Below are 27,376 nucleotides of genomic sequence, written 5' to 3' on the forward strand. Positions count from 1 at the left end.
GGTCAGAATTGACTTGGGGTGGAACTAGAGGGAGAAAATGCTGGAATCTATATCCCATTCCAAGATGCGGTATTCTGGTTCCACCCCAATCCGAATGGAATTTTTATTAGAATTTTTTCTTTTATGAATTAAAATCTTATATTAATTTTTTGGGATTTTTGCTGATTAGTCCCTACATTGCAAAATAATTGCTTATTAGTCCCTAAGAAAAGCATATTAGTTGAACAATCCTACTTTTAGAAAATATTTGCTAAAAAGTCCCTAAAACTCATGAACTTCAAAATGGCAAATTTACACACCAACCTCCCCCCCATTTAATCCCTTTTAGCCTTTTTCTATTTCCCTTCCAATATTTTCGAAAAAAAAACTAGGAAATAAGCAACAATATTATCTCTTCCAATATTGACTTTCCCTTTTACATTCTCCTTTCTTCTTCTCCTAGGCTCTGTTCACTTGTTTTCCCGCTGCAGGAAAGGAAAAAGAAAGGAAAGGAATCTGACGTGGCAGAATGGAAAGGTAAGAAAAAGAAATTGTGACAGGAAACTTGTTTTCTAGCTGTTCACTTGCCCAGAAAGCGAGGAAAAATATGCAGGAAACTTGTTTTCTCGCTGTTCACTTGCCCAGAAAGCAAGGGAAAATATGCAGGAACCCATATTAAACATATTTTTCACTTGATTTTTTTTTTTTTTTTTTGCAACATAGGCTTTTACAGAACTCTGTGGATACCCACGGAGTTCCGTGAAATATATTTTTTCCGACAGAAGCTTTCACGGAACTCTGTGGGATACCGACGGAGTTCCGTGAAATATTTTTTTCTCAACAGAAACAACACATACATAGTATGATCCACCAACAGAAAGTAAGGGAAAATATGCAGGAAATTGGTAATTACGCTGTTCAGTACATAAATTAAACATAAGTTATAACATTTCCACCTAACTCATACACCCAAAATATAGATAAACATCACATAGTTAGTTCATATATAAATGGTTCAACAAAAAATAGATAAAAATCACATAGCCAAACGGCGCAGAATGCACCACAATATCTCCACTCGGTCCATCTTTGTCCAGAGGAAAGAAGGCCTCAGCTTCCTTGTGATGCCCGTGCAGGTACACATAAGCATCAATGAGCTCACCTCTGGCAAAACCATCAATGTTCAGCACGGCATCTTTGAGGTCAGGGAGGCTGTGCACCTCACAAGTAGTAATTTTGGCATCAGCAACCATTTTAATGCCCAGTTTGCATATAAAACCATAATGTGAGTCAACATACCTCATAAACAAGTGGGAAAAAAGTCTAAAATGCTACTTTCATAGCTACTAACCCCACACCAACGGCTAACACCAAAAACTAAGGAACACTGTGGATGTTCTCTTCATGCTTGTCTTCCAAGTGCTCTTCATGGCGCTCACCAGATTGGCGAACAAGGGGCTCTGCACTAATACATTCAGCATACGCATTTAAGGCTGCTTCTGTCTCCTCCCTTGTGGTATAGGAGCGATAAGATGCTCCACTATACCTGTTCACTTGAAAGTGACAGTCTGTCCAACTATCGAATATGCCTACCTGTCGTCCCTTGAAAACCACATAAAACTAATCATTGGCCATTACCTGGTACCATGGTTTAAAATTTTGGTTTCGGTAATCGTTTCGGACATTCAGAAAACCGAAATTTTGACCGAAATTCCAAAATTTGGTACTCCCGTTCAAAATTCCGGACAGAAATTTCGGTCAGAAATTCTGAAATTTTGTAACGTTTTTTTTTTTTAAATAAAAATTGCATTTTCTCCAAATTTCGGGCGAAATTTCGTAAATGGCGAAATATTTAATTTCGCCAAATACCGGTTTCGGACCCCACCGAAATCCAAAATTTCGGTCCGAAATTTTGGATTTCGGTCGAAATTTAAAACCATGCCTGGTACCACATAAACAACACATATATAGTTGCAACAACAAATGATAGATAAACAACGTTTACTTAGATCCATAAAACCTATTCACCCAAAAAGAGCATTCAACAACACATACATAATTCTAGAAAACCCATCCATTAAAAAGAGATAGAATGATGCACTAACAAACCCATACACTCAAAATATAGATATAACAATTCCTTGTGATAACAATTCCATCAAACATCACATAGTTATAACAATTCCATCAAACCCATACACCCATCCATAGTTATAACAATACCATAAAACACATCCATAAAACCCATCCATAGTTCCATAAAAGCCATCCATAAGTTATAACAATTCCATCAAACCCATACAATCAAATATAGATAAACATCACATAGTTAGTTCAAATATAAACGGTTCAACAAAAAGACCCAACCACAAAAAAAAAACCATCGACCGAAAAAGGAACTCATAACTGCATAGGCAAGTACCGCAGAATGCGCCCCAACATCTCAACTCAATCATCTCGTCCAGAGAAAGGAAGGCCTCAGTTTCCTTGTGACACCCATGCAGGTACACATAAGCATCAAGGAGCTCACCTCTGGGGAAACCACCAATGCTGAGCACAGCATCTTTGAGGTCAGGGAGGCTGTGTACCTCACCAGTAGAAATATGGCCTCAGCAACCATTTTAATGCTCGAGGACACAACCTGCATCTCCGATAGCAGTGCAGCATTAGGTCGCTTCTTTGACCTCTTCTCACCACTAACAGAAGTTGGGCCCTTGATAGGAGAGGAGTCATTGAAGCCCATGCTAACATCTACAGCAGGCAAAGATGGAGGAGCTCTGGCAGGAGGCAGAGTACGAAGGAAGCTGTCGTCCATATCATCGAGCCCAACCGGAAGGGTCGATGAAGAAGCACCCGGTGTGTCCTGCGTCGCCTGAGTGGGGTCTGCTCTCTTATCTCTCACCTCCTCCCCACGTGCGTAATCATCATCGCAGACAGCTTTCATCTCTTCGTAGAGTAGATACCGTTTCAAAAAGTACCTCTGGTGTTCTGGATGCAACTGCAAAAAATAATTGTCATTGTCACGAAAAGATGATTTAAACACGTAACTTATAAATGACATGCAGCGATATACGAAAAAAAATTATTACCTTCAAGTAATCATTCTTCACTTCTTCGTCAACCGATACCTTGCAGAATTTTTCATCCCAGCCAAACCCACTGAGATTTATAATGGACTTCACAGTCATGTAGGTTGTCTTCAATGACTTTAACTGATTCTTCACATGATATTTTGTAAGAGTCTTATTCAGGACATTAGACACTTCCTGTGCAACAGCATTGTAAGCGCACTCTTTGAACCCCGCACCAGTCTTCTGTTCCTCGGCTATCTGATTCTTCAGGGTTGCTAAGAGAACCACATCCATAGTTTCATTCCACGACATATTCCCCTTCTCGTTCGTACCTACACTTGTTGCCATCTCGCCTACAAATTTTCGAAAGCCTTCATATAAAAAATATTCAATCATAGAAGTATAGATAATAAGCTAAAATGCAATCATAGAAGTTACATTAACTAATACAAATGCAAACATAGAATTACATCAACAAATCTCAACAAAGCACACCAAATGAGTATCTATTAAAATAGTACACCACAAAGAAAGGAATATAAGCTACAGTTCCAGCAAAGTACACATCGAAATTGTAAAATCATTCCACATCCAAACACAGGTGCACAACTGTTGTGACCATGTCGTTTCCTAACGACGACGACGTGCTTGGAAATCATTCCACATCTGATTCATGATTGTGATTCGAATGCTACGACCTTCCCTTACATCCTCGACCCTGGTCATAGGAGGAGAAGGAACAGATCTTCCTCCTCCTCTTCCTCTTCTGCTGGAAGCGATGCCAGCTCATCATCAACAAGCTGAATGTAGGAATCGTCAGGCATCTCCCTCCTAATGTGGTTGTGGACGCAGCAACAGGCCAACACTATGTCGATCTGCTTAGAATATGAGTAAATGGGTGTTGTATTTAATATGCTGAATCGCTTCTTCAGGACACCAAAAGTTAGCTCGATGACATTCCTGGCTGAAGAATGCCTTTGATTATACAACTCCTCGGGTTTTCTAGGTCTGTGCCCTCTAATCTGATTGAGATGGTAACCAATACCTCGGATTGGAGTTATAAAATGGGACAAACACGGATATCCGGCATCACCAAGGTAAAACTTTCCTACAATCAAACAAAGGATTATACTTAAATTCTGTAACCCATGAAAACCGCATCGATACAAACGAAATAATAAGCTAACTGTTACCTGGCAAAATAGGAATCCCATTCAGCTTTGATATAGCAGATGCTAACACCCTTTAGTCCGATGCCGACCCCTCCCACCCATCAAGGACGTACATAAACTTTAGGTCAAAGTCGCAACAAGCTAACACATTTTGGGATGGGAAGTGCTTACGATAAATATATCTTTTTTGAATATCTTAAGATACTTTTGCATGGATGTGTGTCCCGTCAATTGCACTGATACAATCCTATAATATAGACATTTAGATGTCAACCATCAGTGTAAACATACCGGCCGCAATTACTAACAACCTACAGTCGAAATGAGTAGCTGTCGTAAACGTACCTTAAAGTAAGAAATAAAATTAGGATTATCAAGGATTGCCCGTGGTATCTCCCTTGATGGACGTATTATGAACATCCCTTGCAGAATGAGAACAACATCGATAACCTTATTAAAATACTTTGAAACAGTTGCCCCTGACCTTCTTGTGGTTGCCCTAACAATACGATTCATTTCGTTGTGTGCAATCACACTAAAGAAAATATCCACTTGTTCTTCAACGGTGCAGTGAATTGGGTCTTCCAACAAGGTCGTGTTTCTGAAAAGGCCCACGAAGGTGCGGAAGCACCGAACATCCATACGAAGAAGAGCAACGCAATGGTCTTCTGCGTGGTGATACATCTAACAAAGGTCCTACGGGTTAAGTACCCGCTTTCGTAAGGGGCTCTTGTAATATTTTGCTCAAGGTATAGTCAAACCCTAAGCGTAACTGCAGCCGCCACAGATATTACTAAAGCTGCAGCTCGAAGGATCAACATTTGCCTATCTGCTGGTTGTCGAGGCATGATGGTAGCCTACAAGGACAAATACCCACATTCAAACCCCCGAAACCCCCGGAGAAACACAACACCAAAGCACCCTACCACCAAAGCATCCACAACCACTCACAACCACAAAAGCACCAAACAATAGTAATAACACCCACACTCATTAAGCTAAGTAACCATCTAATCCATTCATCCGAGAACCTTTGCAACACATGAAACCCACCTTGCAAACACTACACTTTCAACGATCACAGCTAAAACATTTAAAAGCCAACTAGATGATGGAGATGAATACGATGTTAAAAAATTCAAAGCAAACTAGATCACAGCAAACTAAAGCAAACTACATCATCAACAACCATCCAACGCGGAGAAACACCAAAGAACCGAAACCAAAATGCAAGAAAAATAATAGAATGCCGAAGAACCCCAACATCCGAAACACAAAACAACAAAAACCTAAAAAACAGAACTTTGTTAATAGACAGTACCAAAATAACAAAGAAAAAACCGAGAAAAATACAGATCCAAACCCTAACCCACTTTATTTATGAAATCAGAAGTTTGTTTTACAAAAAAAGAAACACAAAACCCTAACAATCGAACCCCCAACACAACAGATCTTGTATAAATCAGAAATTCTCTTGGAAAAAAAGAAAGAGATGAAGATCTCGCACGAGGAAGAAGAAACGAAACAGTACCTTGTTCGACGGAAGAGAAGATGTGCTTCGCCGGTATTTGTGTGGTCGCTTGAGTATTTACCGTCACCGGAGTGCCCGAGGAAGATGAAGACGAGCGGCTAGGGTTTCATTTCTACTTTTAAGAAAAAACAAGAAACATAAAGGAAAATGAGAAGAAACAAAGGCAATAACAAGAAATCAGACCATAAAAAGGAAAAAAATCGAACCCTCAACGAGACAGATCTTGTATAAATCAAAAACTCAAAGGAAAAAAGGAAAAAAGATGAAGATATGTGCTTTACCGGTCTTCCCGCTGCTCGTCGAAGTGATTACCGTCGCCGGAGTTGCCGAGGAAGATGATGAGGACCGGCTAGGGTTTTGTTTCTGATGGTTGAGTAAAAAAAAGAAACCCAACAGTACCTTCTTCCACAGAGGGAAAATATGTGCTTTACCGGTCTTCCCGCTGCTCGTCGAAGTGATTACCGTCGCCGGAGTTGCCGAGGAAGATGATGAGGACCGGCTAGGGTTTTGTTTCTGATGGTTGAGTAAAAAAAAGAAACCCGATAAATTTTCTCACGCCTTGTGGGAAACGCTCTTTCCCAGCCTTTTTGACGGATTTGGCAAGAAAATAAATCACGCATTTGGCGAGAAAATATATTTTCCACGCATTTCTTTTCATTTTCCATGTCACTAAATAGACTTTCCCGAGAAGGCAAAAGAACAGCGGAATTTTATCTTTCCCGAGAAAATTTAGCCTATTTTCATTTCTTTTCTTTTCCGAGGGCAAGTGAACAGATCCTAAGATTAGAAGCCAAACCCTAGTTCTTATTCCCAAAACAAACTAAAACCCTATCGTATTGCAACCGGTGGCTGTGATCAAGAACACCGAGACCTCCCGTTTTAGAAGTGCTCTCCTACTTTTAAACTGGTTTGTAAGAGATTTTTTGTAACTACAGCTCGTTAAATCCAAGATGGATTAGTGCTTCTCTTACAAAATGCCTTCTACTTAGGCCCCGTTGGATTGTAGGAATTTTATTGGAAAAGTTCGAAAAGGAAAAAAAATCTAAATTTTCTTATTTCTTACACACACAAAAAAAGAAAAGGTAAACCAACCCTATTCAATTTTTCAGTTAAGAACCCTTGGTTTATGTTGCTATCCCTCTAAATTAATTAGACATAATTCCTCAAAAAATTCCATATAAATAATTTTCCATCATAGCTATTTTCTTGCAATCCAACCAAGATAGGAATTTCTTAGAAAAGTTAGAAACAAAAAATATTCCTAAAATTTCTTACTTTATTCATCTATGAAGAAAAGATAACTCAAACCGATCCTATTTAATTTATTTTAGAGGGATTTTCAATTTATTTAATTCCGAAAAATGATTTTTTTGTTGAAGGTTTTTTGAAGAGAATATTGGAAGAAATAATATTGTTGCTTATTTCCTAGTTTTTTTCCAAAAATATTGGAAAGGAAATTAAAAAAATGCTAAAACTGATTAAATGAGTTGGGGAGGGAGGGGGTTAAATTTGCCATTTCAAAAAAAAAATTTAAAGAAAATTGAAGTTCCCGACTTTTAGGGACCTTTTAACAAATATTTTCTAATAGTAAGATTGTTCAGCTAATATGCTTTTCTTAAGGACTAATAACCAATTATTGTGCCATGTAGGGACTAATCAGCAAAAATCCCTAATTTTTTCTCATTCCTTTTTAGGGGGAATCAAAATCGGAATCAAGAGCATATTCTGATTCCTTACTCCCCCAATCCAAACACAGCTCTAGGATATGTTTGGATACGACGCACTCACAGAGTAGTGGAATAAGTAGTCAAAAGGGAGGAGACAAGCATTGGATTTGCATAAAATTACCTAGGAGAATAGTGGTAACTGGTAAGTAGTGATTGGTTGCACGGCATAGAATTGGAGCGTAGGGGGAAAAGAAAGGAGTGTCATTACCAATATAGTGTGTGCGTGTGCGCTCGTGTGTGTGTGTGTGTGTGTGTGAGAGAGAGAGAGAGAGAGAGAGAGAGAGAGCCATTCTCAAGATTTTTCAAGCAAAATTCTACCTTTTTTCCGGAGAAATTGGTTTGAAAGCTAGGAGGGGACAAGAATTCCACCTCACCTGAATTACAAAAATTACCAAACTATGCAAACACTTCACTTGTTTGAAGTACTTTAAGAACCTCTTACTTCTAGCTATTCAATATAATAGTTTAGTTTACACATAATAAGATCATGGCCTTGAAGTTTTTACCCTTATAAATGGATTGACACACTTAAGATGAGTTTTAACAAATTGAATTGTTCTTATCTAAAATGGCCAAGTGGAATGAGGGTTTCCAGGTTACTCCTCCAGCCACTCTGAGATAGGAGTAAAGCAGTATAACTTCTTTGTTTCTGGCCACTCGATGACATACCAAAGACACCCACAATTAGGGTAGAAATGAGAGAAAAATATCAGAAGCACTCTACCCTTTTTGTTTCTGGCCACTCTGTGACATACCAAAGACTCCCACAATTATACTAGAAATAAGAGGAAAATATCAGATGAATGGGAAATCGATCTTATTGAAGTTTGATCACTCGATGTGTATGAGATGTTGCGATATAGGACAAACAAAGGGAATAATTTATAAGGATTACCCTAAAAAATCAATGAGTTCAAGTATGTTTTTCTTTTCACTGTACAAGGAAATAATATGATTATGTACAACTCATCAGCTTCAAACTGCTGATTTCTTCTGAAACAGACAATGGATAAGGGAGGCAGAAATTGTGTTGATACAGTGAAATTAAGCATGTAAAAACTGAACTTATTCTGGGTTATGAAGCGTCAAGATATTGTGTACCTGCTAACCAGCCAACCAATATTGACAGTAATTAAGGGGTTTTGGTGTAAATTCTACTTTGATCCAACATAAGCTCCCAGTTTGGATAGGTCGGGAATCCAAAATGATAATTCGGAAGACCCAGTTGCAAACATGAGAGTTCCCGGAGCCCATTTTACTACTGGAGGCTCACTTTCTGTGCTCAGCCAACTGGTAACCTAGAAATTCAGAAAGAAAAAAGTTACCATTCACATGATGGCAAGGCCTGTCCCAGAACCGAAGTATTATGCCTTGTTTGTTTTGGATTTTGAGAACCAATTGTTGGACTCAAAATTGAGTCCATTAATCAGTTTTGGACTCATAATCGGTTAACAAACAGGGCCTAAATGTAACGTAACAACAGATTACTAAATCCTACATATAAAATAGAGTATGTAGATACATTCTCATCTAACTTAAAGACACTTGCTTATCATACCTCTTTACCACTTCTGACACTCCAGGCATAAACACTGCCATCACCTGAACCTGCAAAGGAATAGAACAAAGCTTAGCTAATATAATATGAGAGGCAACCAAATAGGTGCTTCTAAGATGGAAAAAAACAAAACAGTTAAGAGGGCCTCCCAACTAGTTTTTTTAACCTTGACAGATTACACATAATCATGCTAAATTTTACATATCGACCAGATTACACATAATCATGCTAAATTTTACATATTGACTACATAAAAGTGATTGAGACACCCCTTAAGCTAGAAAATATTAACATTTTCCGTCCCCCGCACAAATTCATGAAAAGAAGAAAAAATCACTTACCCGACATTACAAACATTCCATCAGGACTGAATGACGCCTCCAAAGTTGCATTGATTGAAACTGGCTGAACTTTGTAACTGCTAATCTATAACAAACAGTTAAAAGCCACACCACAGGTCAGACATATGGTCCATCCAAGAATGCTAAAATATTTTATGAATACAGATTTAAATACCATTTGATGTCAAAGAAGTCCAAAGAAAACATTTCTAGAATGGTAGAAAACCAGACAAAAACTTACAGTTGTGCCCCGAAAGGAATCAAGTACGTGAATATGGCCATCCATAGTAGTCAAAAGCATGAGCCTACCATCATTACTGAATTTTACTACATTTGCTTCGGAATAATCTCCCCCGGCAGAATAGGTATCAAAAGGACCCTAAAAGAGAATGAAATTATCAAAAATTAAAGTCCATGTCCAGTGCCAAGTGCCAACAAGTCAACGATGACTTACCTTCTCATATTTGCGAGCATCAAACATTCTTATATATCCTCCAAAGGCAATGGCGAAGACCATCCCTTGATCGTCATAGGCAACTGCAGGCCTTCCTTGTACACGTAACAGGCCCTGCCGTGGAGTAAACAGAATCAAATTATCTACCTTACAAGGGTACCCCATTTTTAAACATGAACCCAAAAATGTTAAGGCTTTCACCTGACACTTCTCAGCACGTTGATCCCAAAGTAAAACGGTTCGATCAAGAGAACCAGAGATAAAGCACTCTTTTCGAGGACACCAACAAAGAGAGACAACCCTACCAAAAAACCACCAGATTATCTATAAATGGTTGTATACAGTAGAAGGGCTACTAAGTAAAGCACACGCCTATCAGGGATTTATGGTGGAGGATAATTAAACAATCACCCATACCTGTCATGATGGCCTTTAAAGTACCGCAAGTACTTATTGTCATGCAAGGAAAGGAGCCGCAATGATTCTGAATCAGTTGATAAAATTAATAAACATTTCTAGACAAGTTTTACTTACATAAATGTCATGACGATTAGTGCACCCCTTTTTTAGGAGGAAAAATAAAATAAAATAAAATAAATAAATAGAAAATAAAAAAAATAACGCACCATCCCAACCGTTTTTTGAGGAGTATATAACTGTTGTTGGCTGAGAAGTGAAACAAACAAGATCAACGCCATACTTTTTGCTATTAATGGTCTTCAAGCACCTGGCAAAAAAATGTAGGTTCAATTGAGAATAAAAAGGAAAACCTTATAAGATTAACATCACAGGCATGATGGATAAAAGAGAAACAGCTACAGATTTCTCATTAGATAAGAAAATTTCCCAGATGAATACAAAAGCGAGCAAACTTAAGGCGAAGAATAATTATTCCAGTGTAATGAAATAAAAAAATAGTAACAGCCCAATGTTATGTTGTACATTTGATACATTAAGCAGAGCTTGCACATGAGTTGTAGCTAATGACCAAGGCATATATGAATTGGGTAAATGTAATCACTTAAAAACTGAAATTTCCGATGGACCAATAGCATCAAATGCAAATGGAAGTGCAAGTGGCAAGTACCTTCTCTCTGCCAAAAAGTCGCCAACAGATGACAAAGCATAAAACATTGAGTCAAAAAAAAAAGAAAAAAAAAGCAATCATAATGATTTATTAAAAAAGAGGAGGGCAAAGCCGAACTACCGAGATGGTCAGACAAGTCATAAACACAAATAGGAAAAAGCAACAAACAAAAAATGCATCAAGACGGGAGAAAGTGAAGTCTCTTAGCGCTAATCTATCCACCCCTTAAGCATACGTAATAGCCAAATGCCGAACAAGCTGAGACGACAATGAGTGCCCCACAACCTTACCCAACACATCTCAACGGCAGCAGCTAATCTCGAAGAATAGCTTGCCCCCTCTTTCAACCAATGAGTAACGTTGAGAGAATCACATTCCACTATAAGAAAATCAAGCATATCTTGGTCCACAAGCCGAATTCCAAACAACAATGCCTAAATATCCACAGCATTATAATCATTCTCGCCAATCACGCCAAACAAGGCCCATCAAACCTTACTCTCTACACTGCAAAGAAATCCCCTAGTTAGTGTTTGGTTGCACAAACTCTCGGCTTCCATTGGAATTTTGATAGAAAAGTAAACCCGATTCCTCATTTGGTTGCCAATATTGCAATGAACTTCCAGGAGACTCCCCAACATGTTTTCGGCATAAGTCTTGCTTGTCTGCCCATGTGGCATTCATATCCCCCCTCACTTTCAAACCAAATTCTACCATAGAGGGAGAAATTTTTACTCTTTTTTTTTTAAATGGGCCATAAAGGGAGAATTTTGGTTGAAAAATCTTGGAAATTGTGCCTCTCTCTCTCTCTCTCTCTCTCGCTCTCTCTATATATATATATATATATATATATATATGAGTTAAGTGAAGCTACACATACGTGTAGCTAACTTAGCTACACCGACGGCTTAAAATACAGTGGGCCCACATTATTTGGGTGATCCAAACCATTCATTTGATAGGACCTCACATTGATAGGGTGTGCCCAAAAAATCAGCTCCATTGGATGATCTCAACCCTTCAAACTGTGGAGGCAAAAATGGACAGATTTGTGAAGGTTTTTACACGTCCATTTTTGCCTCAACAAATCGTAGGGTTGGGATGATCCTATGGAGCTGATTTTTTGGGCACACCCTATCTATGTGAGGGCCCATCAAATGGATGGTTTGCATCACCCAAACAATGTGGGGCCCACTGTATTTTAAGCCGTCGGTGTAGCTAAGTTAGCTACACGTATGTGTAGCTACACTTTTCTCTCTCTCTCTCTCTCTCTCTCTCTCTCTCTCTATATATATATATATATATATATATATATATATATATATTGGTAATGGCACTCCTACTTATTCCCCTACTCTCTGAGCCTATTCCGCACAACAAAACACAACTATTCCACTATTTTTCGAGAAGTAATTCTAGACAAATCCAATGCTTGTTTCCTCCCTTTTGACTTCTAGACAAAAAGGAGGAAGAGTGCGGCCCCATCCAGTAGGGATCTCATCTTCCGTTCAACTACACCATTTTGCTGAGACGTGTGAGCATAATAAGCTTGATGAAGAATAGCACAAGTGGACAGGAACTTCATCAAAACCAAGAGATTTGGAGAAATACTCCCGTGCATAATCAGTACGAAGACATTTAAGAGTACAATTAAATTGATTGGTAACTTTAGCATGAAAAGTATGAAAAACAGAGAAAACTTCTGAACGATCCTTAAGTAAATAAAGCCAAGTCATGCGTGAATAATCATCAATAAAGATAACCAAATATCGAATGTCCAAACATAGAGATAGTCCGTGCGGGACCATATACATCATAATACACTACATCAAAAGGGTGTGAGGCCCGACTAACAGGCCTAGAAGGAAATGATACCCTATGGTGTTTTCCAAGTTCACAAGCCTCACACTGAAAAGACTGAACAGGTGAAGAAAAAATAGATGTCCGTCGTAAACGCTCAAGGCAAGGATGACTAAGACGGCAGTGCCACTAATAGGCGTCAATAGAGCTGTGCAAAATGGCACGTGGAGGATCACAGTCCAGACGATAAAGCCCATCCACCTCACGGCCCGAGCCAAACGTCCTCCTAGTCAAGAGATCCTGAAACAAACAATAAGAGGGATAAAAAGAGACAGAACAGTTTAGATGTTTAGTAAGCTAACTGACGGAAAGCAAGCTAAAGGGTGACTTTGGAACACATAATACAGATGACAATGTTAGACCTGGACGAGGGGAAATATTCCCAACACCAGAGATAGAAGTAGAAATGGACTGTGAATAAAGGGGACGAAATGAACTAAGCGAGAAAGAAGTACCTGTCATATGATTGGAGGCTCCAGAATCAATGATCCAAGAGCTAGAGCTAGAGCTAATAAGGAGAGATGCAGAAGAGCTACCTGGCTGAACAAAACCGGCACTCGGGGGGTTGCTGGTCAACCTAAGGCGTTGAGACTCATCATAATTAGCACGAGATAGAAACACCCCATCAAAAGTAGGGGCTGGGCTGGAATGAGATGGAGAAGCCAAGGACTCGGAAGTATCCGGTGTTGAAAGGTGCGTAGAGCGACCAAAACGAGGCTCGGATGAAAGGCATAGCTCAGGGTGTAGAGCATTACACATCTCAAGATAGTGTCCATCGCAGCGACAGTGAGAGCAATAGGAGCGTGGGCGACCGCCACGACCAACAGGAAGATCACGGCCAACACCACCACGACCAGAGTCACGGCCACGACCACGACCAAAGGTGCCTCCACCACGGGTAGCATGGTCACCCACTCCATAGGCCGTTGTGGCAGTGCTATCAACAGAGGGAACCAGCACAGAGTCACCAAGAAGACACTGTTGGGCTCGCAAATATACCTCCTGAAGGGAAGGCATAGTGCCTTAGCCAAAAATTTGCTGCTGTCGAAGATGAAGAAAGTCAGGGCCCAAGGTCTCAAGGAAGTGAACAACTCGAAGCTGATCACGCTGCTGGTGGCCAGAGTCAAGTCAGTGATGAGGGACATAAGTACATCTAGCTGCTGGCAATGGGAAACAAACTGACTATAATAAGCAGAAAGTGGGGAGTCACCACGCCGAAGATGCATTCACTGTGAATAGGTGGCACAAATGCGGGCGAGGTTGCCTACCCGGAGTAGACAGTAGTAGTCTGATCCCAAATCTTTCGTGAAGTCGGAAGGTGGATCATGGTACCAGCAATATGAGGAGACATACTCTGCCAGAGGAGAGTACGAATAAGTGCATCATCCTATTCCCACTTCTCATAAAAGGGATCAGTGGTAGCAGGAGGATCACGACGAATAATGGACACCTTCTGTAACGACCCAAAAACCATATCAGGCCATTACGACAAGGAGAATATAAAAACCTAAAATAAATTTACCAAGAAATTTTTTTTATCTAAAACCATAAGAGAACAACTAATATCCATATTAACTACTTTAACTAACATGCCAAAATAAAACCATCCAAATAAAGTGTCACCACATACAAGTTCAATCCCTTCCAAATTGGAATAATTTAAAAACTTCTAATGACTTAAATAAATCTTAAGAACCAAACATAACTGAAAATAAAGAAAATAAATGACGACATCCGTCATGCTAGTTAGTCTTATTCCATCGCTCTGCCCATCTATCTAATCGTCCTCATTTGAGTTCATCTCATTATCATCCAAAGTTGCGAAACCTGTAGGGTGATTTTTTTTTGCATTAGTTCAGAGAACTATACAGGGTCATTCGGTATTCTAAAGAAGTACCAAAAACAATTACGATATTAAAGTGAAGAATTGAACCATTAGTGGGCATAGATTAGTAATAATATCTGCAAGAATATGGCAACTAAATAATTAAGAAAAGAAACTATGTATCACAAATTAATCGTAACTACACTACACAGGGCATATCCACACAATTATAACTCTAACTAAGCTATGAATGTGGAATAAAAATGTAGAATTCTTTAATTATGAGATGGGTAACATGAGACAGCTTTCCCAAGGTACTCAGGCTCCCAAATCGCCTGTTACCTTGCCCACCAATACGTTCCACTACCCCTGCCTAAAGGTAGTGGGCATGGGGGACTTTTTACGATGGGCCTACTGGCCGCTCCGCCTCTTGACGTCATAGTCTAAGATGATGCATTTACCGCCAAGGGGGTGCGCTAAAACCCAAGGCCGGCTTGGAATTCTGTGATTTCTGGACGACACCTCCTCCGCCCAAACCACCATATCCCCTCATGCTCATGCATTTAATTCTCTTGCCAACGTATTGATATTATTTACCAACCATTTTTCATATACTCGTTTATACAATTTATATTCTTCAATTCATCAATCTATAGTAATACCAACATAGCAGGATATGAAACTAAACGTTACACAAGAAATCACTATTATTTAATGATTTTGTAGTTCAACCATATGATGATAATAACCTCATGCTTGCAAAATAATTCTTATCATACACATTTAAAATCAATAATTATTTGAAGCACTTAAATAGAGTACCGTCACCTGCCTTGCGTATCTGGTGATATGGAAGATTGAAGGATCTCCTAGGTCTCGTTATGGTTCTCAACAACAGCTGTAATACAAAATGCATTTGAGTTCTCTAGTCATACTTTAAAAGACGCGTGAACACACACACACACACACAATTAAGGCTTTTGTTCATAACCATCCCTTTTTAGGACTCTTTATCCCCTTTGTTTAAAATGTATATTCGAGTTAGTTATGTGTCTGTTATTTGGGTATTTTTTATTTATGTTAAACTGGTCTAGGAAAAGATATCGACACAGCCATATTTTTTATAATTGTACTTAATAAGAAAAGACAAGTGGAGCTTGTGCGGTTATCAAAATATGGTAGTGTCTAAAAATCATCAGTTTTCGGCATAAGAAGAGACAAGTTGCGTTTGTGTAGATATCAAAACATTGTTGGGCTGAAAATCTAACAACTTTTTGCACTAATTTGTAAAAGACAACTAAATTTGGGTATTTATCAAAACATTAGAATGCTACAATTGGCAGCTTGATCTACTAATTTTAAGAAAAGACAAATCTACTAATTATAAGAAAAGACAAACTGTGTGTGTGGTTATCAAAATGTTGAAGTGTTAAAATCAAAAGCTTGCTGCATTAAAATAAGAAGGACAAGCTGCGGCCAAACATGAGAATGCCCCATCAGTAGCCCTTTTAATATTTATTTGGGAGCATGGTATAACCACCCCCTTTATTTCCCAAGCCACCCCCTTTTATAATGCAACGAGTAGTCATAAATACATGAAAAGGGGTGCCTCGAAGGAATATAAAGGGGGAAATATATAGCTTCTTTTCCCTGTTATGTTTTTTTTTTTCTTGTTATTAGTTTATGTGTTTAATAATTTCTTTTTCTTTTTATTTCCAGCTTGGGTATGAAAAAGGAGGTGTTTGGCTCATGAAGATGATATGAAAACAAAAGGTTTTTGATCGAATGATTGCATTTCAAGATGGATTTTGAATGGTTTCAGGTTGAATAAATTTTGTAATTTATAATATCTGTGTATTTAACTTATCCCCATTTTTTTTTTGAAAACATAACAACCTGTTAATATCTCAATATATGCTAGATGACGAGAAACAAGAGTGTATATATCATATATGGGCATGCTACCATCACCTCATTCCCATATGACATATTCGTACCCCCTTTTTTTCCAGGGCCGCTCCCTGTTACTGTAAAAGAGCAGTCAGATAATCACCAAAGAGTCATATAATCACCAAAGAGGCTGATCCAAGAAAAGAATAGTGGCTAATATTTCATTTTTTTCTTTGCTGAGGTTAGGTATTTAAATTTCTCATAGTCAATACAGATGGCTTGATAAATTTTCAGGGGCTGGAAGTTGGGCAAGGAGGTTTTGAATAAGGCATGTATCTAGACAAGGTGGAATTTGAGCCGAGGATTTGTAGAACTGAGATGAATAAGGTTAATCATGGTGAGAAGCTAGAAAGAGGAAACAATTTCAATTTAGAAAAAATAAAGAGACATCCAAAGGATTTAGATCAAAGCTAGTTGATGGAGAAAAATGTTGAAAATTGAAGTGGATGAGAAGAGCCTCTCTTCCCTTTCCTTTTCTTTTCTCTTATCTCTTTATTTTTTTTCTTCAATAAATTTCCAGAATTAATTTGAGGTACACCTCTCCTTTAGTTTTGTTGGTTGCTTATGTCGTTAGCTTTGTAGCGTTATAAAAGAATTAGTCACATACTCACATCTATAAAAGAGTTGTGGTCGAATTTCAGGGATGAAATTCCTTTAAGGGGGGTAGAATGTAACGACCACACTTGAATCTTCATCAATAATCTTAAGTATTATTTTAAATACATTAAAAAAAATCATGCAAGATCCAATAGAAACTATCTTGGAAACTACTTCAATTAGAACTCTAAATAAGTAATGTGAGAAGGGGTATTTAAGTAATATGCTAATAGAAGGAATAAAAAAAAAAAAATTACATCAAATAAAGGGAGGCAAAATCTCCCCAGATTTTATGGTCGTACACACGTCTCAAGAATGGGAGTGTGCACAAGTCATGGGTGGACCCTGTATGGAGTGCCAATAACAAAAGAACGTATTTTTCTACGGTTTGCTTAGGCACTAAGTTAACTAATAAAGAAACCTAGCTAATTAGGAAACCTCCAAGCAAATAGAGTAAACCTCCATCGCTTGGGCTTTCACGCCCAAAACTTGCACGGCAACAGTAGTATTGAAGAAAAAAAAATAAAGAGATAAGAGAAAATAAAAGGAAAGGGAAGAGAGGCTCTTTTTATCCACTTCAATTTTCAACCTTTTTTCTCCATCAAGTAAGTAGCTTTGATCTAAATCCTTTGGATGTCTCTTTATTTTTTCTAAATTGAAATTGTTTCCTCTTTCTAGCTTCTCACCATGATTAACCTTATTCATCTCATGTTCCACAAATCCTCGGCTCAAATTACACCTTCTCTAGATCCATGCCTTATTCAAAACCTCCTTGCCCAACTTCCAGCCTCTGAAAATTTATCAAGCCATCTATATTGACGATGAGAAATTTAAATACCTAACCTCAGCAAAGAAAAAAATGAAATATTAGCCCCTATTCTTTTCTTCGATCAGCCGCTTTGGTGATTATATGACTGCTCTTTTACACTAACAGGGAGCGGCCCTGAAAAAAAAAAGGGTACAAATATGTCATATGGGAATGAGGTGATGGCAGCATGCCCATGTATGATATCTACACCTTTATTTCTCGTCATCTAGCATATATTGAGATACTAACAGGTCATTACGTTTTCAAAAAAAAAAATGGGGATAAGTTAAATACACAAACATTATAAATTACAAAATTTATTCAACTTAAAACCATTCAAAATCCATCTTGAAACGCAATCATTCGACCAAAAACCCTTTTGTTTTCATATCATCTTCATGAGCCAAACACCTCCTTTTTCATACTGTTAACTTACCAACTACTCCAAAAGCTTAAGCTGTTGGAGAAAGGCGTTATTTATATTTTATACTTTAACACTCCCCCGCACATGTGGCCCACTTGGCAAACACGTGGCACATGTGGTCCCACTTTGGGCTGACTAAAGCTTTTGGAGAAGTTGGTAAGTTAACATGGTATCAGAGCCAAAGGTCTCGAGTTCAAACCTCCCGGATAGCAAAAAAGTCCACATGCTCGGCCCAAAGTGGGACCACATGTGCCACGTGTTTGCCAAGTGGGCCACACGTGCGGGGGAGTGTTAAAGTATAAAAGATAAATAACACCTTTCTCCAACAACTTAAGCTTTTGGAGAAGTTGGTAAGTTGACATGGTATCAAGCCAAAGGTCTCAAGTTCAAACCTCCCGGGTAGCAAAAATCCACATGCGATGGTCGGCCCAAAGTGGGACCACATGTACCCCGTGTTTGCCAAGTGGGCCACACGTGCGGGAGAGTGTTAAAGTATAAAAGATAAATAATGCCTTTCTCCAACAGCTTAAGCTTTTGGAGAAGTTGGTAAGTTAACACATACCCAAGCTGGAAATAAAAAGAAAAAGAAATTAACACAAACTAATAACAAGAGAAAAAAACCATAGCAGGGAAAAGAAGCTATATATTTCCTCCTTTATATTCCTTCGAGGCACCCCTTTTCATGTATTTATGACTACTCGTTGCATTATAAAAGGGGCTGGCTTGGGAAATCAAGGGGGTGGTTATACCATGCTCCCAAATACATATTAAAAGGGCTACTAATGTGGGCATTCCCATGTTTGGTAGCAGCTTGTCCTTCTTATTTTAATCCAGCAAGCTTCTGATTTTAACACTTCAACGTTTTGATAACCGCACACACACAATGTCTTTTCTTAAAATTAGTAGATCAAGCTGCCAATTTTAGCATTCCAATGTTTTGATAAATACCCACATTCAGTTGTCTTTTACAAATTAGTGCAAAAAGTTATTAGATCTACACAAATGCAGCTTGTCTCTTAAAGCTAAAGCTGATGATTTTTAGACACTACCATATTTTCATAACCGTACAAGCTCCACTTCGTCTTTTCTTATTAAGTACAATTATCAAAAATAAGGTTGTGTCGATATCTTTTCCTAGACCAGTTTAACATAAAAAAAATTACCCAAATAACATACACATAACTAACTCGAATATAAATTTTAAACAAAGGGGATAAAGAGTCATAAAAAGGAATGGTTATGAACAAGCCTTAATTGTGTGTGTGTGTGCGTCGTTTAAAGTATGATTAGAGAACTCATATGTATTTTGTATTACAGCTGTTATTGAGAACCATAACGAGACCTAGGAGATCCTTCAATCTTCCATATCACCAGATAGGCAAGGCAAGTGACGGTACTATATTTAAGTGCTTCAAATAATTATTGATTTTAGATGTGTATGATAAGAATTATTTAGCAAGCATGAGGTTATTATCATTATATGGTTGAACTGCAAAATCATTAAATAATAGTGATTTTTTGTGTAACGTTTAGTTTCATATCCTGCTATGTTCGTATTACTATAGATTGATGAATTGAAGAATATAAATTGTTTAAACTAGTATATGAAAAATGGTTGACAAATAATACCGATACATTGGCAAGAGAATTAAATCTATGAGGGGATATGGTAGTTTGGGCGGAGGAGTCCAGGAATCACAGAATTCCAAGCCGACCTTGGGTTTTAGCGCACCCCCTTGGCGGTATATGCATCCTCTTATAGACCATGACATCAAGAGGCGGAGCGGCCAGTAGGCGCATCATAAAAAGTCTCCCATGCCCACTACCTTTAGGCAGGGGTAGTGGAACGTATTGGTGGGCGAGGTAACAGGCGATTTGGGAGCCTGGATACCTTGGGAAAGCTGTCTCATGTTACCCATCTCATAATTAAAGAATTCTAAGTTTTTATTCCACATTCATAGCTTAGTTAGAGTTATAATTGTGTGGATATGTCCTGTGAAGTGTAGTTACGATTAATTTGTGATACATAATTTCTCTTCTTAATTATTTAGTTGTCATATTCTTGCAGATATTATTACTAATCTATGCCCACTAATGGTTCAATTATGCACTTTAATATCGTAATTATTTTTTGTACTTCTTTAGAATAGCGAATGACCATGTATAGTTCTATGAACTAACAAAAAAAAGTTCACCCTACAGGTTTCACAACTTTAGACGATAATGAGATGAACTCAAATGGGGGCGATTAGATAGATGCGCAGAGCAATGGAATAAGACTTAGTAGCATGACGGATGTCGTCATTTATTTTCTTTATTTTCATTTATGTTTGGTTCTTAAGATTTATTTAAGTCATTAGAAGTTTTAAAATTAATCCAATTTGGAAGAGATTGAACTTGGATGTGGGGACACTTTATTTGGATGGTTTTATTTTGGCATGTTAGTTAAAGTAGTTAATATGGATATTAGTTGTTCTCTAATGGTTTTAGAAAAAAAAAAATTCTTGGTAAATTTATTTCAGGTTTTTATGTTCTCTGTGGTAATGGCCCAATATGGTTTTTGGGTCGTTACACCCTCCCCCTAGCAATGGGGTACGTCTCCACAGCCACTTTCCAATTTATGTAATTGGTACCATCAAGCTGGACAGTGGTCATGGGTGGGAATGAACCATCCACCGAAGAAGAGAGACTAGGATGAGGAGGAAGTGCGGAGGGACAGGAGCCACAGAAGGCTGCCCAATGGAGGGATCCTCAATGATGGGGGAATTCATGGGAAGAGAATCCGAAGCGAAAAACCTACTGACGAGAAGAAGCAACTCCAAAAATGGAGATCAGAGAGATCAATAATGGAGAGCGCGGCTCCGAGAGGAAACAACACGAAACGAAGGCATAGAGAGTGTCCGAAAAAGATAAGTCGGAGCCACGAGAAGAGAAAAAATAGTACTAAGGTATTTAAAACATGAGGAAAAGAGAAGGGGATTAGGGTTGAAGCTCAGGAGAAGAGAGAGGAAACAAAAGAATTAGGGTTTGTGTAATGAGGGTTTTAATGGTACTGAGATAGGGAAGAAAGAGGGAACAATTTTGAAGGGAGGAGAGGGGTTACGAACAGTAGGGCGTGGGAGGGGGTTGTTACAGAAGGGGGGAGGGCGTGGGTGGTACGGAAGAGAGCGGGGTATTACAGATGAGAGGGGGTAGGTGTATTACGGAAGAGAAGGGGGGTGGATGTGTCGGAAAGAGAGAGGGGGCTATTACGAAAGAGAGAGGGATACAGGGGTGGGGTGAGTGTTACAGGGGGGTGGGGGGATACGGGGGTGGAGGAGGGATGGGGAAGTGGATACGGGGGTGGGGAGGGTTTACGGGGGTGGGGTTACATACAGGCGGTGGGGAGGGTTTACGGGCATGGGGTTATGTAGGGTGGTGGGGAGGGGGGATGGTTAGGTACGGGGTGGGAGGGTGAGGGGTATACGGGAGAAGAGAGAGGAGATGGGTGGAGTTACGTACGGGTTTAGGGAGGGGAGGTAGATGGGTTACGGGGGTGGGGGGCCGAGGGATGGAGAGAGGTGAGGCCGAGGGAGAGGGAAGGTGGGGCCGAGGGATGGAGGTTGGTGAGGGGGTGACAATGGTGGTCCCTAGGGGATCAAAACCCTAGGGCTCTGACACCATCTTGCAGAGAAGATGAAGAGGAGAAAAATGAGTTAGGGCAATCTCCCCCACTCATGTATTTATATGAGATAATATTACACATGACCATTATGCCCTTAGGCATACACATACATTTAACACCTTTAATAATAGAAAAAAATAATTCAGTTTAAACTTAAAACTAAGAAATAAGGTTCATAATATGTTGGGCTACTATTCCAAATAAATATTAAAGTCAGCTTAGATTCAATAAATGTGTCAAACAATGAAGTGGAGTGTTGCTTTTTTTCCAACGATCAAAAAGAATTTGACGCACTACTTTATAAAAGTTAGGTCACTCTTCTTTCCTCTTTCCTTCATGCCGTGTCACTCTCTCTAAGCATGTCATACATAGGAGATGTAAAGGGAAGTATGAACTCGATACAATCCCACCAAATGTGATATAACAACTTCTCTTTCACAAACCTTGCTTTTCTCACATCATCCTCTCGATAGAAACACAATTTGTCACTAATCACCGTGGATTGAAGACCTTACTTTAAAAGTTTAAATCTCTTAAGCATCACAATCACACTAGCAAAGCGTGTCTCCGCAACGGAAAGCAACTTCAAAGTATTAAACTCATTGTATATGGCCAATCTCATTGAATGATTTATGATGAAATTCTTAATTTGCATGACATCTCCCGCAATATCCAAGATCCAACCACATTCTTCATAGACAAGTTGATTATTTTTCGCATTCTTTGCGGCACAAATATTCTTCAAAGCAAGGTTGAGTGTGTGCACCACACACGGCGTCCAAAAAAATGAAGGAAATTGAGCTTCAACAAGTTGTTTGGCTGCCTTGCAATTTGGAGCAATATCGGTAATTACTTGGACAACATTATCATGCCCAACCTCATTGATTACCTTATTCAACAAACTAGCAATGAAATATTTGTCCTTTTTTTCTCCCGAACAATCTATCACCTTAAGAAATATAACCCCAACTTCCGTTACCACCATGAAATTAATGAGAGGCCTCATTTGTGAGTCACTCCATCCATCACTAACAAAGCTCACGCCTTTCTCCTTACATGTATCTCTAATAGGTTGCAACAACCTATGAATATTAGCCCTCTCTTTGTAAAAGAGGTGTACTTAACAAATTGTATCCCAGAAGCAAATAACCCGAAATTGCATTATTGGCGGCAAAAGTGTATGAACTTGCATGCTATGGGTTTCTTGCTAGGTGAAATGGCAAGCCACGAGAATAAAACATCCTAGCAATCTCGGCATGTAATTGATCACGGGCCGCAATGTTGAATGCCTTTTCAATTACACTCAAACTTCCAATTGCATTTGTCTTTCTCTTCTTCAAATCAAAACTTGGAGGGAAAAAAGCTTTTACAACCCAATGAGCCACTACTAGATGATGGCGGCAATGGCACTTTCTTGGAAGCATTTTGCTTCATAATCTCCTTGGCTTCTTCCTCCAACTTTTGCATTACAACGAGCTCACTCATTTTGACTTAAGGACACGCTTCGATTACAACGAGCTCACTCATTCTTGGAAGTATCTTTAACAAGTGCCATCTAACATTTCCACCACCCTTAGGATCTCTATCGTATCTAGTCACATGCTTCCATAAACGCTTCGATAGATCTTCATCACTAGAAGGTGTATGTGCGGCATTGGCATTAGCACTAGTTGAAGACATTCTTAAATAAAATCTATTAAAAGAACCACAACAATTTTAGTAAGCAAACCCAACAATTGCAATTACAAAAGGCAAGGCAAGACAATTAGTTAACCTTAAAACTATTATTGGAATTCAATTTAAGGCCCTGTTCGTTTGGGATTGTCCCAACTCCCAACCGAATGTGAGCCCCAAACAGATTATTGGACTCAAAATTAAACATAATTTCGACTCCAATAATCAGTTTTGGGATCTCAATCGGTTGTTACTATCAGTGTCACAATCTCAAATGAACAGGGCCTAAATGTAATTTTGAGCCCAAATGTGAGCCCCGAACAGATTATTGGACTCAAAATTAAGCATAATTTTGACTCTAATAATCAGTTTTGAGCTCTCAATCAGTTGTCACAATCTCAAATGAACAGAGCCTAAATGTAATTTTGAGCCCAAATGTGAGCCCCAAACAGATTATTGGACTCAAAATTAAACATAATTTTGACTCCAATAATCAGTTTTGGGCTCTCAATCGGCTGTCACAATCTCAAATGAGGGAGAGAGAGTGACGAAGATAGACAGAGAGAGGGTCGAAGAGAGAGAGTCGTAGAGAGAGTTGCCTTTTGAGAGAGAGAGTCGGCGTTGGCATCATAAATAAAGGTCCAAGAAAACCCTAAAAACGGGAGAAAGGAGAGAGAGTCGTAGAGAGAGATGGTCCAAGAAAACCCTAAAAAGTCGACGTTGTGTTTTAATTATAAGTTTTTTCAACACCCTCCCCCCTTTTTACTTGGGACAACCCACTTTTTTGTATTTTTTCAACACCCCCAAAATACGATCCTAAGCAATCCTCAATTTTCCCAGTTGGAAATCCCATCATCATCTCCAACTCCAAATGACCCTAAAAATTACTTTTCTCACTTACAGCCTCGCCTGGAGAGATAAAGAAACCCTCCCACCTTGTGAAAAAATATTCCATAAAAATCATCACATTAACTACCATCATGACGGTTAGCATAGATAGTTCTATTAGGGGTATAAAAGTCTATGTACTTTATTTGCCTTAATATAAATACATAAGTGAGAGGGAGTTCTCCCTAACTAACTATTCTCTTCTAACATGGTATCAGAACCCTAGGGTTTTGATCCCCTGGGGACCACCATTGTCTTCTCCTTCTCCTTCTCCAAAACCCTAACCCTACCCGTCGTTAAACACCCCCCTGCGTCGTGAGCCCCACCTCGACCCCTCTCTCTCCCGAACTCCCCCGCCCCTACCTCCTCCCTCCTGTCGTAAACCCCCCTCCTCTCTCTATCGCGACCCCCCTCTCTCTGCCACGAGAAGCCTCTCAACCCCCCTTTCTCTCTGCCGTGAGTGCCCCCCCCCCCTTTTCAGTCACCCGAGACACCCCCCCCCCCCCTCTATCTCTCCCTTTTCGCTCCCACCCGAAAACCCTAACCCTAAACAATGATGTGCTAAATTCTTTCGCTTCCTCATCTCTCTTTGTTCACAACTTTGACTTTCTCCCTAATCACCATGTCTCTCTAAGCGTCTCTCCTGTTCGAAGCTGCGCTATGCTGATTCATCTCATCTAGTTGTCTGCAAACCCTCACTTCTTCTTTGCCGTTTGTTGTGGGTGTTATCTTCTCCTATCTTCTTTGTCCCCGGTTCCTCCCGTGATTGTGGATCCTTCGACCAGCCCAACCGATGGGGACCGTTCCACACACCCACCTTCGGCTATTTCATCCTCGAGTTATACTCCTTCTGTGGAGGATCCATTCCCATAGATGATCACTGCTAAACTAGATGGGACTAATTACTTGTCATGTAAAGTTGCTGTCGAGACATATCTCCTTGCTCAGGGCAAGGTGAGCCTCATTCGCCAGGATCCTCTATCATCTACTGACTCGACCTATGCTCGATGGGAGCAAGAGGATGCTCTCATTCACACGCTTCTTTGGCAGAGTATGACTCCATCTATTGCTGCCACAATAATGGTTCTTCCCACATCGAAGCAAATATGGGATCACACTGCCCTCCTGTACTCTAGGGTTGAACACCTCACCTGCATCCATGCCACGTACTTTGAGTGGATGCGCCTCCGTCGTGATGATATGTCTCGCTACCCATTATGGCCAGTTTGTTTCTCTCGGCCAACCAACAGCTTGATGTTTTTATGCCCCTCACCTCTGACATCACAGTTCTTCGTCGCTAGCGGGACCAGCTTCGAGTTTTTCATCATGTTAATAGTCTGGGTCCTGAGTTCATCCATCTCCGTCAGCAGATCATTGGTTCTAGATCTATTCCCTCCCTCACGGAGGTCAACTCTCATGCCCAGCAGTGTCTTGGCGACTCTTCTTCGACTATTTCTACCGATAGCTCTATTCTGGCCATTTCAAAAAAAAAGCTCTATTCAGGTAGCCTATGATGGTGGTAGTTGCTCTATTCGTGGTGGTGGATCCTTTAGCCGTGGCAGAGGGCCCGGCCGTGGAGGTGGACGTGGCCGCTTATATTGTACTTATTGTCAGCGGGAGGACCACCACATTGACATCTGTTACACTCTTCATCCCGAGCTTCGTCAGTCTCGCTCGGCGCACCTCACCGCCCAGTCCTCCACTACTGTCTCTATGCTGGCTGATGAGTCATTTACCTTATCCCGCGCTGACTATGAGGAGTTTCAGCGCCTTTGCCTGAGTGCTCGATAGCATACTGCAGGCTTTGCCCAGCCAGGTAATTCACCTATTACCCTTCTCTCTAGCTCAGGGTCCTTGATTATTGATTCGGGAGCGTCAAACCACATAACTGGTAACTCTTCTAAGCTTACCTCTTTTAGATCTTTTCCCTCTGTTTCTCAGTCCATTACTCTTGCCGATGGGTCCACTACTCCCATCACTGGAGTTGGTACTACTTGTCCTCATCCTAGTCTCCCTTTCTCTTCAATTTTATGTGTGCCTAGGTCTCCCTTTAGTTTGCTTTCGGTTAGTCAACTTACTAAAGCCTCCATTCCTCTCTCATTTTATCCTTCTTATTGTCTTTTTCAAGATCTCTCGACAGGGAAGACGATTGGATCAGGTCGTGAGGTAGATGGGCTCTATCGTCTAGACTGTCAACCACCGGCTGCCTTACATAGTTTTGTAGAAACATCTCAGTGGCACTATCGTCTTGGCCACCCTTTGCTTTAGCGGCTTCAGCAGACGCATATTGTTCTTGGCTCTATTTCATCTTTTCAGTGCGAGTCTCGTGAACTTGGAAAGCACCATCGTGTGTCTTTTCCTCCCCGGGTCATTAGTAGAGTCTCTAGTCCGTTCCAGTTAGTTCATTCAGATGTATGGGGACCCTCTAAGGTCGCGTCTTCTACTGGATTTAAGTACTTTATTGCTTTTATTGATGATTATTCGTGTATGACTTGGTTGTTTTTACTTAAAGAGAGTTATTAGGTCTTCTATGTTTTTCGTACTTTTCATGCTGAAATTAAAAAAATCAATATAATTGCAATATCCAATGTCCACTGATAATGCTAGGGAGTATTTCTCTGGATCCCATGGCTTTTAAGATTATCTTTCCATTCATGGCATCCTCCGTCAATCCTCTTGTGCATACACCTCTCAGAAGAATGGTTTTGCAGAGAGGAAACTGCGTTACTTGAGGTAGCCCACACACTACTTTTTCAAATGCAAGTG

The 27,376-nt window shown here is 39.7% G+C and overlaps 4 protein-coding genes across 6 annotated transcripts in view; all 4 read right to left on the bottom strand.

Moving 5' to 3' along the window:
• Positions 1-2,208: 2,208 nt before the first annotated feature.
• Positions 2,209-7,019, bottom strand: LOC143886442 (uncharacterized). 2 transcript variants are annotated; one of them, XM_077390410.1, is made up of 4 exons: positions 6,035-7,019; positions 5,754-5,865; positions 3,069-3,403; positions 2,209-2,977 (listed from the first exon to the last, which is right to left on the bottom strand). In XM_077390410.1, the coding sequence occupies exons 3-4, from the start codon at positions 3,396-3,398 to the stop codon at positions 2,432-2,434; spliced, it is 876 nt and encodes a 291-aa protein (XP_077246525.1). In that variant the 5' UTR covers positions 3,399-3,403; positions 5,754-5,865; positions 6,035-7,019; the 3' UTR covers positions 2,209-2,431. The 2 variants fall into 2 exon arrangements, with proteins under 2 accessions (XP_077246525.1, XP_077246524.1); XM_077390409.1 differs by having other exon boundaries at positions 5,754-7,019.
• LOC143885893 (uncharacterized) lies at positions 3,773-4,906 on the bottom strand. Its single transcript, XM_077389935.1, has 2 exons — positions 4,568-4,906; positions 3,773-4,243 (listed from the first exon to the last, which is right to left on the bottom strand). Exons 1-2 carry the CDS (start codon positions 4,904-4,906, stop codon positions 3,773-3,775), a joined length of 810 nt encoding a protein of 269 aa, XP_077246050.1.
• Positions 7,020-8,340: 1,321 nt separating the features above from the next.
• Positions 8,341-27,376, bottom strand: part of LOC143886441 (Transducin/WD40 repeat-like superfamily protein) — a 30,957-nt gene continuing 11,921 nt past the window's right edge. For both annotated transcript variants that reach the window (XM_077390407.1, XM_077390408.1), the window contains 8 exons: positions 10,460-10,560; positions 10,251-10,317; positions 10,035-10,134; positions 9,834-9,947; positions 9,621-9,758; positions 9,380-9,464; positions 9,039-9,088; positions 8,341-8,778 (listed from right to left, as the gene is read on the bottom strand). In XM_077390407.1, the coding sequence (XP_077246522.1) occupies positions 8,635-8,778; positions 9,039-9,088; positions 9,380-9,464; positions 9,621-9,758; positions 9,834-9,947; positions 10,035-10,134; positions 10,251-10,317; positions 10,460-10,560 (799 nt within the window). In that variant the 3' untranslated portion in view covers positions 8,341-8,634. The remainder of the gene's footprint in view (positions 8,779-9,038; positions 9,089-9,379; positions 9,465-9,620; positions 9,759-9,833; positions 9,948-10,034; positions 10,135-10,250; positions 10,318-10,459; positions 10,561-27,376) is intronic.
• On the bottom strand, positions 12,401-14,229 carry LOC143886443 (uncharacterized). Its single transcript, XM_077390411.1, has 2 exons — positions 13,236-14,229; positions 12,401-13,020 (listed from the first exon to the last, which is right to left on the bottom strand). The coding sequence occupies exons 1-2, from the start codon at positions 13,795-13,797 to the stop codon at positions 13,007-13,009; spliced, it is 576 nt and encodes a 191-aa protein (XP_077246526.1). The 5' UTR covers positions 13,798-14,229; the 3' UTR covers positions 12,401-13,006.

The sequence above is a fragment of the Tasmannia lanceolata genome, unplaced genomic scaffold (assembly GCF_043159265.1).
Source record: "Tasmannia lanceolata isolate RefF3 unplaced genomic scaffold, GAP_Taslan_0.1 ptg000011l, whole genome shotgun sequence".
NCBI classification, from domain to species: domain Eukaryota; kingdom Viridiplantae; phylum Streptophyta; class Magnoliopsida; order Canellales; family Winteraceae; genus Tasmannia; species Tasmannia lanceolata.

Coding starts and splice junctions, on each gene's coding strand:
- LOC143886443 (XM_077390411.1), bottom strand. CDS start 13,797: ATGCCTTCCCTTCAGGAGGTATATTTGCGAGCCCAACAGTGTCTTCTT.
- LOC143886442 (XM_077390410.1), bottom strand. CDS start 3,398: ATGGCAACAAGTGTAGGTACGAACGAGAAGGGGAATATGTCGTGGAAT. Junction 2,978..3,068: donor TGAAGAATGATTACTTGAAG/GTAATAATTTTT, acceptor TATTTTTTGCAG/TTGCATCCAGAACACCAGAG.
- LOC143885893 (XM_077389935.1), bottom strand. CDS start 4,906: ATGTATCACCACGCAGAAGACCATTGCGTTGCTCTTCTTCGTATGGAT. Junction 4,244..4,567: donor ATTTTATTTCTTACTTTAAG/GTACGTTTACGA, acceptor CTATTTTGCCAG/GTAACAGTTAGCTTATTATT.